Consider the following 12,737-nt stretch of genomic DNA (forward strand, 5'->3'; position numbering starts at 1 on the left):
CATGCCATCTCTAAATGGGAAATTTCCTACCCTTATCAGGGGTTTTGGATTTCCTCCTTTCCGAAGGATATTCCAATGACTGTAAGAAATTTTTTCCCTTTGTGGCTTAATATATTTTTCTACCCCTTAGGGGGCTGTTTGCACCAAAAAAAAAAAAGATTTGGGTGAGACTTGGTTTTCGGTTAAGCTCTATCCAAAATAAGTCCTTGTTGTTAAGACTATGTTGAAGAATAATCACTAACCCTCTTTTCATTTGAAGTAGGGTATTAGAAGCAAAGTATTTCCCTAGAAATAGTATTCTTTCTATGGACCTTAAGCCCAAAAGGGGTTTTTGAATCTGGAATAGCATTGTCCACATTCCTCCTTATTTAAAAATCTGGCATGTAGGAAGGTAGGTTCTGCTGATTCTATAGCTATCTTAATATTTGTGCCTTTCTAACAAAGAAATGCTTTTGGATTTTTGTTTTTCGTCCAAGGAAGTGCTTCTAAATTTGATTTAACGGTTTTTCTTTTTTTAGTCTCCATGTTTGCTTCGCATTGCCACTTCATATGACAATCTTAGGAATCTATGCATTATCATTAATAATAAGCCTCCTAGAAAAAATAAAACTATATCAAGTATCAATAACTAAGTTAAATATTTGAATATACTATGGTTCACATTCAACTCCAGGTAACCTCTCTATTTCATTTTTAGCAGAATATCAAGAACTCTTACCTAATAATTTCAATATTATCATCAGTGATGACAGGTTCTTTAATAAATTAGGGAAAACTGGTTGGCCTCCGGTTATGATAATAGATAAATGTCTTGTAAATGCAACTCTAAATTATGATTTTGCAAGGAATGTATAGAAGTGCCGAGGATTTTTCAAAGGTCTTCACCTAGTGAGACAATTAGGGTTCACCACCGTCATCATTTCAATTGACTGTGAAGCATTGATAGACCTGTGACATCCCCTTAAATTTTAAAAAACAACTTTTGGATATATCATGAAGAAATGTTATTGGCTATGCTTTCCACAAGCCTTTTTGTCAAAAAAATAATAATAATAAATAAATAAAATTGTAACTATAAAAATTGTTTTGAATTCTTGCAGCCATACTACCCCACAATACCCAAGTTATACCTAGCTCCCACCGTAGCTAAATTTGAGTTTAAAGTCATGGTTGGCTGGGCTCTCGGGTCAGTGTTTCTAGGGTTGCAACTTGACGCTGTTTCAGGCAATTGATGAATTTTGAATAAAGTTAAGCTTGATGCCGTCTGGTTATGATATTACTCAAATGTAAGCCGAATTTTCATTGGCAACCTCTAGTAACACACTATGTCTTACAAACTGTTATTGATCAATAGATTGGTTTCGTTCAAGATCCAACCCAAATCCTATTAGGTCAGAGTGAGCCAATAATAAGGTTCTGGTTTAATCTGATGATGGGTGATCCAATTAATAATTAATGTATCAAATTCATTAGGGACAGTGTTTTCTGTCCATGAGAGGCTCCTGCGTCACAAACATAAGGGCGCGCAATGACTACATTGTGCCCTTTTTGGTGGCACCCTTGTGTCTAGGCGCAAGGGCCTCTCTCATACTGAAAACTTTGTCCCAATTCATTAATGTTTTATTCTTTCATAATATATTCTAATCCCAATATATAACTTGACAAAAGTATCACATAATACTTACTCTATCGGGGCATGCAACCCGGGCAGTATTAATTTACTCACACCGACACTCCATGAGGATAATCTGAATTATTGATTTTGATAGATCACCTCTTAATTGGCTACATGTAAAATTTTATGGTCCAACTCAACCATATGATCCGACTTATATTATATTTGCCCCGAGTATTTTGGACCTTTAACCAATTAGTGCCCTTCTGACTTCAGTGTAGACCTTTAAGCAAAGTTTGGTCACATCTAAGATTTCCTTTATGCTGAAATTACACACATATATGGGGGTTGGTGGACACACTTGAAGCTAAATTTTTCCCTTGAGGTTAATTAATGAGTATGGTAAATTAAATTAAAAAGATTAATAATGGAATAGGGAATAAGGAATAGGGAATAGGGAAGACAAATAACTGCACTCTCAAACATTAATCAGTAATTATACAAATTATTACATAAAGGCACTCACAAATTCTGGTAACAAAGGTGACAATTCAAACACAACAAGGACAGAAAAAAAAAAAGCAGAAGGAAAAGATACATAAACAGATCACATCCAAACACAAGTGCACGAACATAATAATTAAGATGCAGTACATTATTCTCCAAGCCTTTTCTACATAAAAAAAAAAAAAAAGGGAAATTAAAACTTATAAGATGAGAATAAGGCTGAGAAATTGAGAGGAGATAGTAACCCATTGTGTGCCTAATCTTTACTCAAATCATCTCCATCAAATTGATTCCTTTGAACACGATCACTTCTGGGCCTCATCTTATTGCAAAATAAGTAATAAACTAATTACAGAGCGTTTCTCCAACGTAGTGAAGCTCCTTAGGTGTAATTAGCCAGACCACTATAGAAAGATGAAACAAATAAGAGTTAGAGATTGGAATTTAGAGAACTCTGTGAAGGTTTGGCAATCTAAAGGTGGAATTACTTATACATGTTGTATGCAAAGTGAAGACACTTAAGATTGCATGAAATTTGCAAATTAGCTAAAAAAAAAAAAAGTAAGTTCTAAAAAACACAAAATATGGCTTGAACACATGCACCAATAATGGTTAAAAGAGTGAAGGGGAAGGGGGGGGGGGGGAGAGTAAAGGAAATTAAATGAAAAAATATGGAAAGAAATAGCAAAACTCACCGGTTTCAGTGTCGTCAAGGCCTCATAGAGCTCTCATCCAAATATTTGATAGAAAGACCTAAGTCTGCAACCCATTCGTTTCGACCATACATCAGGTTGTCTCTCACATCATACCCCCTTGTAATGACAAGTTCCTTCAAGGTTTTGATATATCTCAGCCCATGTGGAAGCTCTCCTAAGGTCGCATCTCCATCTATATGCAAAACCTGCAAACTTGCCAATGCTCCTTCCTCCACTATCCAATTTCGAAGCTCAAAATCAACTCTAATATACAAATATTCGAGTTTTGGAAACCCTCCCATAGAGCATGTAATTTGAATTTGAGCATCGGACTGGGCCTTAAACAGTCGCAAGCAAAGCTTCTTTAGAAACCGTAGCTTTTGGAGAGGGATGAATGGGTCTACCCCATTCGCCACAGAATTCTCCAACCACAGATAAGTGAGATGAGGTGGGAAATCATTGGCTTCAGTAATTGTTCCCTCCACAATCATTTCATTGAGATGCCTGTGGCGCAACAATGATGGCAAATGTAACATCGGAATACACGATGCATCTGCTTGTGTCAAGCTGAAGAACTTAAGGGACTTCAAATAGGCTATGGCCCTTACCACATTGTCATCACCACCACAACGACGTAACCTTAGGACTCTTAAGATTTGTCAACTCGTGGAGACCACTAATTTCCAAATCGCCTATGTCTAGTTCCAGGGTTTGTAAATGCTCAAGAACATCAATCAATAGAGGCAGAGAAGAAGAAGAAGAAGAACCTGAAAAGTAAAAGGAATAGGCGAAAAGATGCCTTAACTGATTTAATTTCAATGTGTCGATTGGAATCTTGGAACCCGGTGCATCTAATGTCTGTAAGTTGTGGAGCTTGGCTATCCAAGATGGAATCAGTTTTACGCGGGTGCCGCGTAAGCTCAAGTACCTGAGAAGGATGAGATTCCTAATTTCATAGGGTACTTCAACCATATTTTCTACACCTTCCAGATCAAGTACTCTAAGCAAAGGGAATTGTTGATCAAAGCGAAGAAATTGGGGGTTTTTGGAGAAACAAATCAAGGAGTAGACATGGTTTGGAAATTTGAAGGGCTCCAAAAAAGAAATGATATCATTCATCAAACTAAAAGTTTTGGGAGGTTGGAAATGAATAGCAGAAGATTTACCCCCATGGAGCTCACTGCTCTTAGGATGTACGACAAGTGGACGATTGCTTTCCACCAACACCAAATGGTTATCCTTGGAAATCCTGGAAAATCTTGCTTCTATGCTTTCATACTTGGCAAAGTCGCGAAGAAGACCATGAATGCGACAAGTTTTAGGAGCCCCATTGGATCTCCTTTTTGTGACCTCGATCAGGTTCCTCATGATGAACTCTTCAAGGCAATCTCTTGCCACATCTACCATGGTTTTACTGTCCCTCCGCTTCAAAAATCCTTCCACAACCCATAATTGAATCAATGCGTTACACTCGATCTCGGTATCCTCTGGGAAAAGTCTAAGATAAAGGAAGCAAGATCTCAAATAACCAGGCAAATCATCATAACAAAAAGTTATTAAATCCTTGAAAACAAAACCTCTTTCATACTGGTTGAAAATTTCAAGTAGATTTACCCACACAGAAACACTTTTCCTTTTCACTGATAAGAGGCCTCCTATAAGCACAATTAGAAGTGGGAGTCCACCACTTAACTTAAGGAATTCCCCTGCCATTTCTATCATCTCCTCGAAGAGAGCAGCTTCAGACGGTATTTGATCCTTTGAGCACTTGAACAACGTCTGTAGGAAGAGCTTCATACTATTTTTCTTATCCAAAGTCTGCAGTAGAAGCGAAGCACCTGATGGATTGATATAATGGGCTACAAGAGAATCGTGAGTTGTGAGTAACACTCGGCATTTCTGTCCGTTGAGTGGCTTCGGGAAGACCCTTTCCATGATATCCCAATCTTCTTGCCTCCATATATTGTCCAATACGATCAAGTAGCTCTCTTGTCCTTCCAAATGTTTGTGGAGCTTCCTTAGCAACTCTTCTTCTTCTTCTTCTTCTTCTTCATCCTCCTCCTCAAGTACTTGTTGCATTATAGTCTGCAAAAGATCTCTAACCACATACCCTTGGGAAGCATTTATCCATGCACGGCAAGAAAAATGAGATTTAACATCACTTCTATTGTAAATTTTGCGTGCGAGGGTTGTCTTACCAATCCCGCCGTACCAATAATAGAAACTACTTCAAGCTTTCCAAGGGGTTTTCCCTTTATCAAACACGATGCCAGTTGATCCGCATCATCTTCAATTCCCACCGGATCATGATTTCCCTCAACAAAGGAAGGTCTCATTCTGGAAGGCAGCAACGAAAAAAGGGGATGGCTCAAATTTACAGAAGTGGATTCTGAAGGAGCAGAAGACGTACCAATATGGAAGAAGTCAATGTCTTCAGGATGTAGGGCAATTCGACGACTGCTTTCCACCACTGAAATCAATTGTTTCTTCTTGGAGATGTTGGAAAATTTAGCTTTCTTGGCTTCTTGTATTATAAAAGATCGGACGAGATCATGAGTACGACATGTTTGAGGATCCCCATTTGATTTCCGATCAACAACTCGGACCATGCTCCTTTGGATTAAACCCTTAAGGCATTCTCTACCCACATCTTCCATTGCTTCATTGTCTCGTTGCTCCAAAAATCCCTCGGCGACCCATAGTCGAATCAATTTGTCACATTCGATCACACTATCCTCTGGAAAAAGGCCAAAATAGAGGAAACATGGTTTTGAGAGATATGGCAATTCATTATAACTCAGAGAAAATACCTTTCGGAGGACTCTTGATTCTATCAAATCTGAATGAAACTTTCTAAGCATTTCAGTCCATTCAAATATATCCTTCCTTTTGGCAGATAAGATGCCTCCTAGAAGCACGATTGCAATTGGGAGTCCCTCACAATATTTTGCAAGCATTAGCCTTGCTACATTCTCCATTTCCTTGGAGAGAGTCGAGAGACTATCCTCCAAAGAGCCTCCGAATACCTTCTTCAAGAATAGCTTCAAACTCTCGTCCTTATCCAACACCCGTAGTGTTTCTGGATCAGTTGATGGGTTAGCAACACGGGCAACTTCTTCGATACGAGTTGTGAGCAAAACCCTGCATTTCTTTTGGGGTGACTTTGGAAATGCCTTGCTTATGATCTCCCAGTCTTTTTGCTTCCATAAATCGTCCAAAACAATCAGGTAGTTCTTTCCTTTCAAATAATTATGGACTTTATCCAGCAATCCATGAGGATCCTCCACCTTCTGAAACTGCTCCTTCTCTTCTTCTGTGAGCTTCTTAACTTGTTTCAGTATGGCTTGCCAAATATCTTTTACCTCGTACTCTGGGGAAACAGAAACCCATGCAACACAATCGAATTGACTACTAACATCGCTTCTTTTGTAAATATTTCGAGCAAGTGCAGTCTTACCTGCTCCTGCCTGACCCCAGATGGAGATAACAACAAGCTTTCCTTGTGGTTCTTCCTTCTTCAACGAGAACGCCAGTTCCTTTGCTTCTTTTTCAAACCCGACCATATCATCATCTTCGTCCCTTCTGCTTGAGGCTAGGTCTTCATGATCTTGATGACGGATAGAAGTTTCACCATCCTCTGGACTCCAAATTGTCAACAATGAGCCTCTCTCTGGAAGGTTGTTCAGCTTGATGTTGATATCATTGATTTCGCTTTCCAATTTGTAGAGAGTTATAATTTGGGAGAAGCACCCCATGATCAGCTGGAAAACATCGCACCCATCATATGGCGTTGCATTGTTGACGAAGACTTCTATAACATCCTCAGCCTTAAAGGCCAAGTCTCTGAGTTGGCTCACCCATTCATCGAATTCTTCTTCTCTGTTGGTCATGACATCGGCCTTCCTCAAATCGGAACCAATGTCCTTGAGTTTTTTTACAAGAAATTCCACCTCTTTCTTCACTTTTTTGAGAAATGCAGCTTCCTTAATCAGCAGCTTGGTTAACATCTCTGCAATGGGTAGTATGCTCTCAGCCATTTTTTTTCTCTTTTTTTCGAGATTTCGGTAGGGAACTGAGCTGAGGTTTCTTAATTGTAGCAATGTCTAGCTTTTAGAAGGAAAACATTGCTTGGATGACTTCTTAACCTTGCTCAACCTCACAATTTATAGGTGTTTCTATGTCAGCATATTGCCTTTGTTTCTCTGTCGAGGTGATACCTAGGGTAGTGTCGAGGTGGAGAAGCATCAACTGTATATGATTATTTCTGAAGGTCTTTTCTTTTCTTTCTTTATTCATTTGTTGAATTCTAAATTTGACTTTTGGATACTGTCTCTTTCTTCCTTCACGCCAAATTTGCACTATTCACCATTAAAATATCTATGCCTTGTTTCCATTGTTTGATAATGTTAAACTGTTTGCAATACCAAGTGATCTGAGATCAGATCAGGTTTCGTATGATAACATATTCGTATGCCCTGGTCCGGATATTTAAAATCCATTAAACACAGGGAGAGAAACTGCTTTTCAAATACTAAGACCAGAAACGTATAAAAGTGTTCTCATATGTGAACTTGATCTAATCTCAAGTGATTTCACATCATTAGATAGATTTCAAATCAGCCAAAAGTGATAGAAAATCGGGGAAGCAATTGAAATCTTGTCATATAAGCATGGTGAGGTGGTCACTTAAATAATTCATCCCTAAGCTTTTGCATCTGGTGAATCTTGTAGTTCTTTGTTCAAAAGATTACTATAAAACCCATATGTATGTCCATGTTTCAAACCTTACACTCCCTCTATTTTTTTATTGGCAAGTTGATGGGAATCCATTTTAGGCACCCAAAACACATTGATATGAGATCATAGGTACCTAATAGTCTAATAACAGAGAATCATCAAGAGATAATAAACAGTGAATGAGTTCAGAAATAGGTAACTTTAATCATGTATCCCACATAGGTAAAAAATCAGAAAACAGTATTAGTAGTAGTATAAATATGGATATTAAAATAAAAAAAAATCAAAATAATGCATGTAGAGACTAAATTAGATATTAATTGTGGCTTTAAATTAGACAAATCAGATGAGTCCTACAAAAATTAGGCATATTGATCATAAGGTTGTCAAGTTGTATATTCCTCAACATGTTTATCAAATACAATATGTGCTAGTCCCTTTGTTATTAAGCATATTAATTAATTGATATTATCTTTTTATGTACAATGTCTTGTCCTAAGGTTATACCTTAAATTATATAGTATTGGGCATATTGTTCATAAGGTTGTCAAGTTGTATATTTCTCTGAATGAGATTTGAGAATATAAATGTGAGCATTCATATTGCATGTGTGTTAGACATGATCATTGTAAGAGTCTTGTTTGGATCACCGTTAGTTAGTTATGCAACTGATAATTATTTTTGTCCTCATAATTGAGAGGTCTCTACCATTGTATTTAGAATTTATGCATCTTGGAGTGCCACTCGTTTAGTGCCTACACTTGCTATATATTGATAAGGCATATTCACAATGTGTATCTATGAGTGGAGGAGATGCTCAACGTAGACTGTACTTCCCAATTAGGGGAATATTCTGGGAGAATTTACTAACAATAATTAAACAAAATTCTAAGCTTGATGGTAGTTTTGTAAATTATTTACAAACATTTAAAATATTTTAATTTTAGTTAAATAACTATATTTTGAAAAAATATAGCTAGGGAGGAGATACACTCCCAATGCATAGCCCATTTATTTTAGGGTTTTCGGAATCCCCAAAATCATGGTTGTTCTCTCTCCTCTAGCTCTTCTCTTCCTCTCTCCAGGTTTTTGAGAACATCTCCATTTCCCATGCAGAGTAGATAGTCCAATGTTGTAATCCTTCAAAGAACTCACATTTGTGTGTTTTGAGGTAACTCTAAACCCCTATTATATGTACTACACATTCCACAATATAAGGATGCAAAATTTTTGTTAGATATTTCCACCGAAGGCTCTCCAATTTGTAATTAGATACCACAAGTATAGAAACATTCGTATCCAATTTGTAATTAGATGCCACATCTATAGAAACATTTGTAAATGATTGGGTTCCAACTGATATTGAGAAGCTTTCAAACTCTATAGGTGTATTAATCATATGTAGATCCAGTTAAGCATTTTTAACAATGACTTTTGCATCATGATTATATGACATTGGAATCATTCACCATTAAAATATCTATGCCCATAATTTGGTTTGATCACATTAGCGACTTCTTTGTTTTTTCGTTGAGGTGATAGGGTTGTCGTGGGGTAGAAGTGTCAGAACAAACATCAATGAAAATGATGAAAAAACAAATAAATCCGTTCAAGACACAGAGATTTAATAAGATTTACACACTGATATGATTGTTATATCCTTGGGCGAAGAAAAAGATACCAGTAAATATGTAGCAAATCCAATCGATAGGATGTATCCATTTTTATTTTTATGGTTTTTTGTTTTGCTAAAGGATGATTTTATTGAAGGAAATAAAGGAAAAAATACATCCAAAGAAGAAAGAAAATCAAGCAGGCTCGCAACCACTACAGCCACTTGCAAACTCCACCTTCGGCATAGCCATCAGCAGAGTGTACAAGCAAGGGCCTAGCAGAAGCGAAAACTATGCCTACCGGAGGCATCATTTTCTAAATCATCTAATACATGACTGGGAAAAGTGGTGGAGTAGTCAGAGGCTCCCGATTTTGCTGCCTTCTTTGCCAAAAAATCTGCCACAGTGTTCGCCTCACGGAAGCAGTGGGTGATTTTCCATGTAATGGACTGAAGGAATGGGAGAGCAAACCGCCATTTTTGTAAAACAAACCAAGGGATATGCATCTTCTGAGTTGCAGCCACTACAGCTGCGGAGTCAGACTCGATCCACAAGCCCCTTGCGTTCATATTCATAGCAACCAATATTGCTTCCATGACAGCGCTAAATTCAGCTTCATATATTTTTTTAACACCCAAAAAAGTACTGAAAGCCTTACAAATCTGACCATTACTGTCACGAACAATTCCCCCTGCTCCTGCGCGACCCGGGTTTCCCAATGAACTGCCATCAACATTAATTTTGATCCACTGATCCGGTGGCTTACACCAATGAACTTCCAGCGGCGGCACAATCTTTGGGTTATCAATCTTCAGCCCCAGTTTTCTGCAACACATAATATCAGCAATCGATTTCACTTCACCCTTAGAAGTCCCTGCATATAGAGCAAGATCCTGGCAGATGTATTGAAATGAGTAGATCCCATTCCTCTTTTTTCCTTCATACCGTCTGATATTTCTTTCCTTCCAGATTTGAGAAGCAATGATGGTAAACCCTATCATCCAAGAGTTTTTTAAATTGATCGATCTTGATTTCCTCTTCCACCACTGAAATAAGCTATCAATTGACTCATGTTCAGACCATCGAATTGCGAAACAAGAGGTGAATTTCTCCCAAATATCTCTGGAGAAAGGACAGTGAAGGAAAATATGCTCCATACTTTCTTCGTACTGCTCACAGAGGCTACATCGAGAGACTAGGAGAATTCCTTTTTTCCTTATAAGCTCGTCCGTTGGAAGTCTCTCATGAGCTAGTCGCCATCCAAAAGTAGCAATTCTTGGAGGGAGGTTATTGTGCCAAACCAAAGAGTTCCAATGCACTGCCGGAGCAACTCTTCTAATATCCTCCCACGCTGACGATGTAGTAAAAGAACCAAGAGGAGATAGCTGCCATATACATAAGTCCTCAATTTGGGCACTGGGAATCTTCACCTCTTTAATTGCAAGGAAAATTTGTCTGAGAGAGTGAGAGCGGACCTCTGGAAGTGACCATTCGCCATTCCTGATGAAATCACAAACCTTAGCATTGCAAGGGAGGGGAGGGAGGTCAGGAGTCTGAATCTCCTCAAGAATAGACCTAGGGCCCCACCATTTGTCTTTCCAGAAATTTGCTAGATCGCCTCTCCCAATAATCCAACGTTCGTTTGCCTCCACAGTCTTCCACACCTTTCTGATGCCCAGAGCAATAGACGACGGCCGACAACCTCTATTAAATGACCCATCCTTTTTCACAAATCTGGCTCTAAGAAAGGAATTGGCAGCAGATTTCTCATGCTTTATTCTCCATACTAAAGCATGAGAAGTGATACTACTTCTCATAGGTTGGGCATAGTCCTATTTACTAAATGATTTGGGTCCCAACTTAAGAAACTCCATGGGTGTACTAATCTTAATTATGCAAATCCAATTTACTTTTTAATCAATGCCTTCTGCTTCACGTGTCTGTGATATTGGCATCATCCACCTTTAAAATATCTATGCCCCTAATTTTTGGTTTGATCTTATTACTGACTTCTTTGTTTTTTCGTCGAGGTGACAGGGTTATAGCAGGGTAGAAGCATCACCTATTTTCCTTGCTTCTCTCTTCATTTCTTGTCAAAGTCCAAAATTCTACACCCATATGCATTTAGCATTATTCATTATTAAAATATTTATCTATGCCTCAATTTGATGGTTAAATATTGCTAATTAAATTACAATAACGAGAGCTCTCTTGTAGTGGTGTCAATTCTAGGCTTGCACTGACAGGCCTGACTGAGCTTGATCGTAAAAAAACCTGAAATCGGCTTGACCCCTTAATGAATCATGTTGGGCTTAAGTCCAACCTAACTAACATTAAATCGTTTGCAGTGCAAGAGTGCTACTTGACTGGAGCCTAATGGGGATCAATCGATTTATAGCCCGACTCAATCTGACATGTTTAAAGCCCACTTAGAGCTTGAAACATTAAAAACCAATTTAGAGATAAATGTCTCATTGGTTCATTTTGCCCGATTATTGGTAATAAAGAGCCATACGCAACTGACTGTTTATAAATAGGACTATGCCCAACCTATGAGAACCGATTACTTAGACGGGTTAGTCCTAGTGTGAGGTCCGAAAATGGGTAAACCTGATTAGAACCGACAAAAAAAAACCCGATCTGATCCGACCCTACTGATAGATTGACACCCTTAATCTCTTATTGTTGGTTGAAACCCAATCACACAACGAAAAGATCGCATTGGAATCATACGTTCGAAATCACTATAGAAAAAATTAACTACTTGAAATCAAAACGAATTCAATGAACATACATATCCAAACACTTGTAAGGAGGAGCCAGCAGTAAAGATGTATCCATTTTCTGATTATACACCATACAAGAACATAATTATTCGTAAATGAATGGGTTTTCAACTGAGAAGCTTCTAAAATTCCATGGGTGCACTAATCTTATGCAGATCCAGCTTGGTTTTTTAATGATGCCTTGTGCTTCAATCATCCGTGACATTGGCATCATTCACCATTAAAATATGTATGCCTTTGATTTGGTTTTGATCCCATCTTTTGACTTTATTCAATATGCTTTTGTCCACTTTCTACCCACTTTTTGTTTTTATCAAATATTCAAATTGATTCAAAATTAAATAACCTTAATTAGGTCCCATTAGAAGTGTCAAAACCTAATATGAATCGATAAAATTGATTGGAGAGAACCAAAAATATAATAGCTCAGATTGAATTGAAATCTTATTGAATTGATTTTGATTTGAGATTTTATGAGTCCAAAACCAAATTGAATCGCAACAGAAACTGGATCAATTCATAACTAAATTGAAACTGATATGAAACTTGGATCCAAATCAAAACTAGACCGGTAACATAATTTTGTATAAATTTACATGATAAATTAAACACAAATCGAATCAAAATTAAAACCAATCCAATTACAAATCAATACAAGAAATGAAAACCAAACAGAAACTAGAATCAAACTGAAACTTATATTTCCATATTGATTTGATTTTGATTTTATCATTTCTACATCAAAACCGTTTCAACTCGAATCAAATTGAATCATTTGATACAC

The 12,737-nt window shown here is 37.6% G+C and overlaps 3 protein-coding genes across 3 annotated transcripts; all 3 read right to left on the minus strand.

Moving 5' to 3' along the window:
* Positions 1 to 2,069: 2,069 nt before the first annotated feature.
* On the minus strand, positions 2,070 to 4,868 carry LOC122077243 (toMV resistant protein Tm-2 netted virescent-like). The gene is made up of 2 exons (XM_042643128.1): positions 2,818 to 4,868; positions 2,070 to 2,526 (listed from the first exon to the last, which is right to left on the minus strand). Exon 1 carries the CDS (start codon positions 4,750 to 4,752, stop codon positions 3,436 to 3,438), a length of 1,317 nt encoding a protein of 438 aa, XP_042499062.1. The 5' UTR covers positions 4,753 to 4,868; the 3' UTR covers positions 2,070 to 2,526; positions 2,818 to 3,435.
* LOC122071957 (disease resistance protein RPP8-like) lies at positions 2,832 to 3,353 on the minus strand. The gene has a single exon (XM_042636454.1). It carries the CDS (start codon positions 3,351 to 3,353, stop codon positions 2,832 to 2,834), a length of 522 nt encoding a protein of 173 aa, XP_042492388.1.
* A 72-nt stretch (positions 4,869 to 4,940) lies between the features above and the next one.
* Positions 4,941 to 6,854, minus strand: LOC122071966 (putative disease resistance RPP13-like protein 3). The gene has a single exon (XM_042636466.1). It carries the CDS (start codon positions 6,852 to 6,854, stop codon positions 4,941 to 4,943), a length of 1,914 nt encoding a protein of 637 aa, XP_042492400.1.
* Between the last annotated feature and the right edge of the window lie 5,883 nt (positions 6,855 to 12,737).

Source organism: Macadamia integrifolia, chromosome 1 (genome assembly GCF_013358625.1).
Source record: "Macadamia integrifolia cultivar HAES 741 chromosome 1, SCU_Mint_v3, whole genome shotgun sequence".
NCBI classification, from domain to species: domain Eukaryota; kingdom Viridiplantae; phylum Streptophyta; class Magnoliopsida; order Proteales; family Proteaceae; genus Macadamia; species Macadamia integrifolia.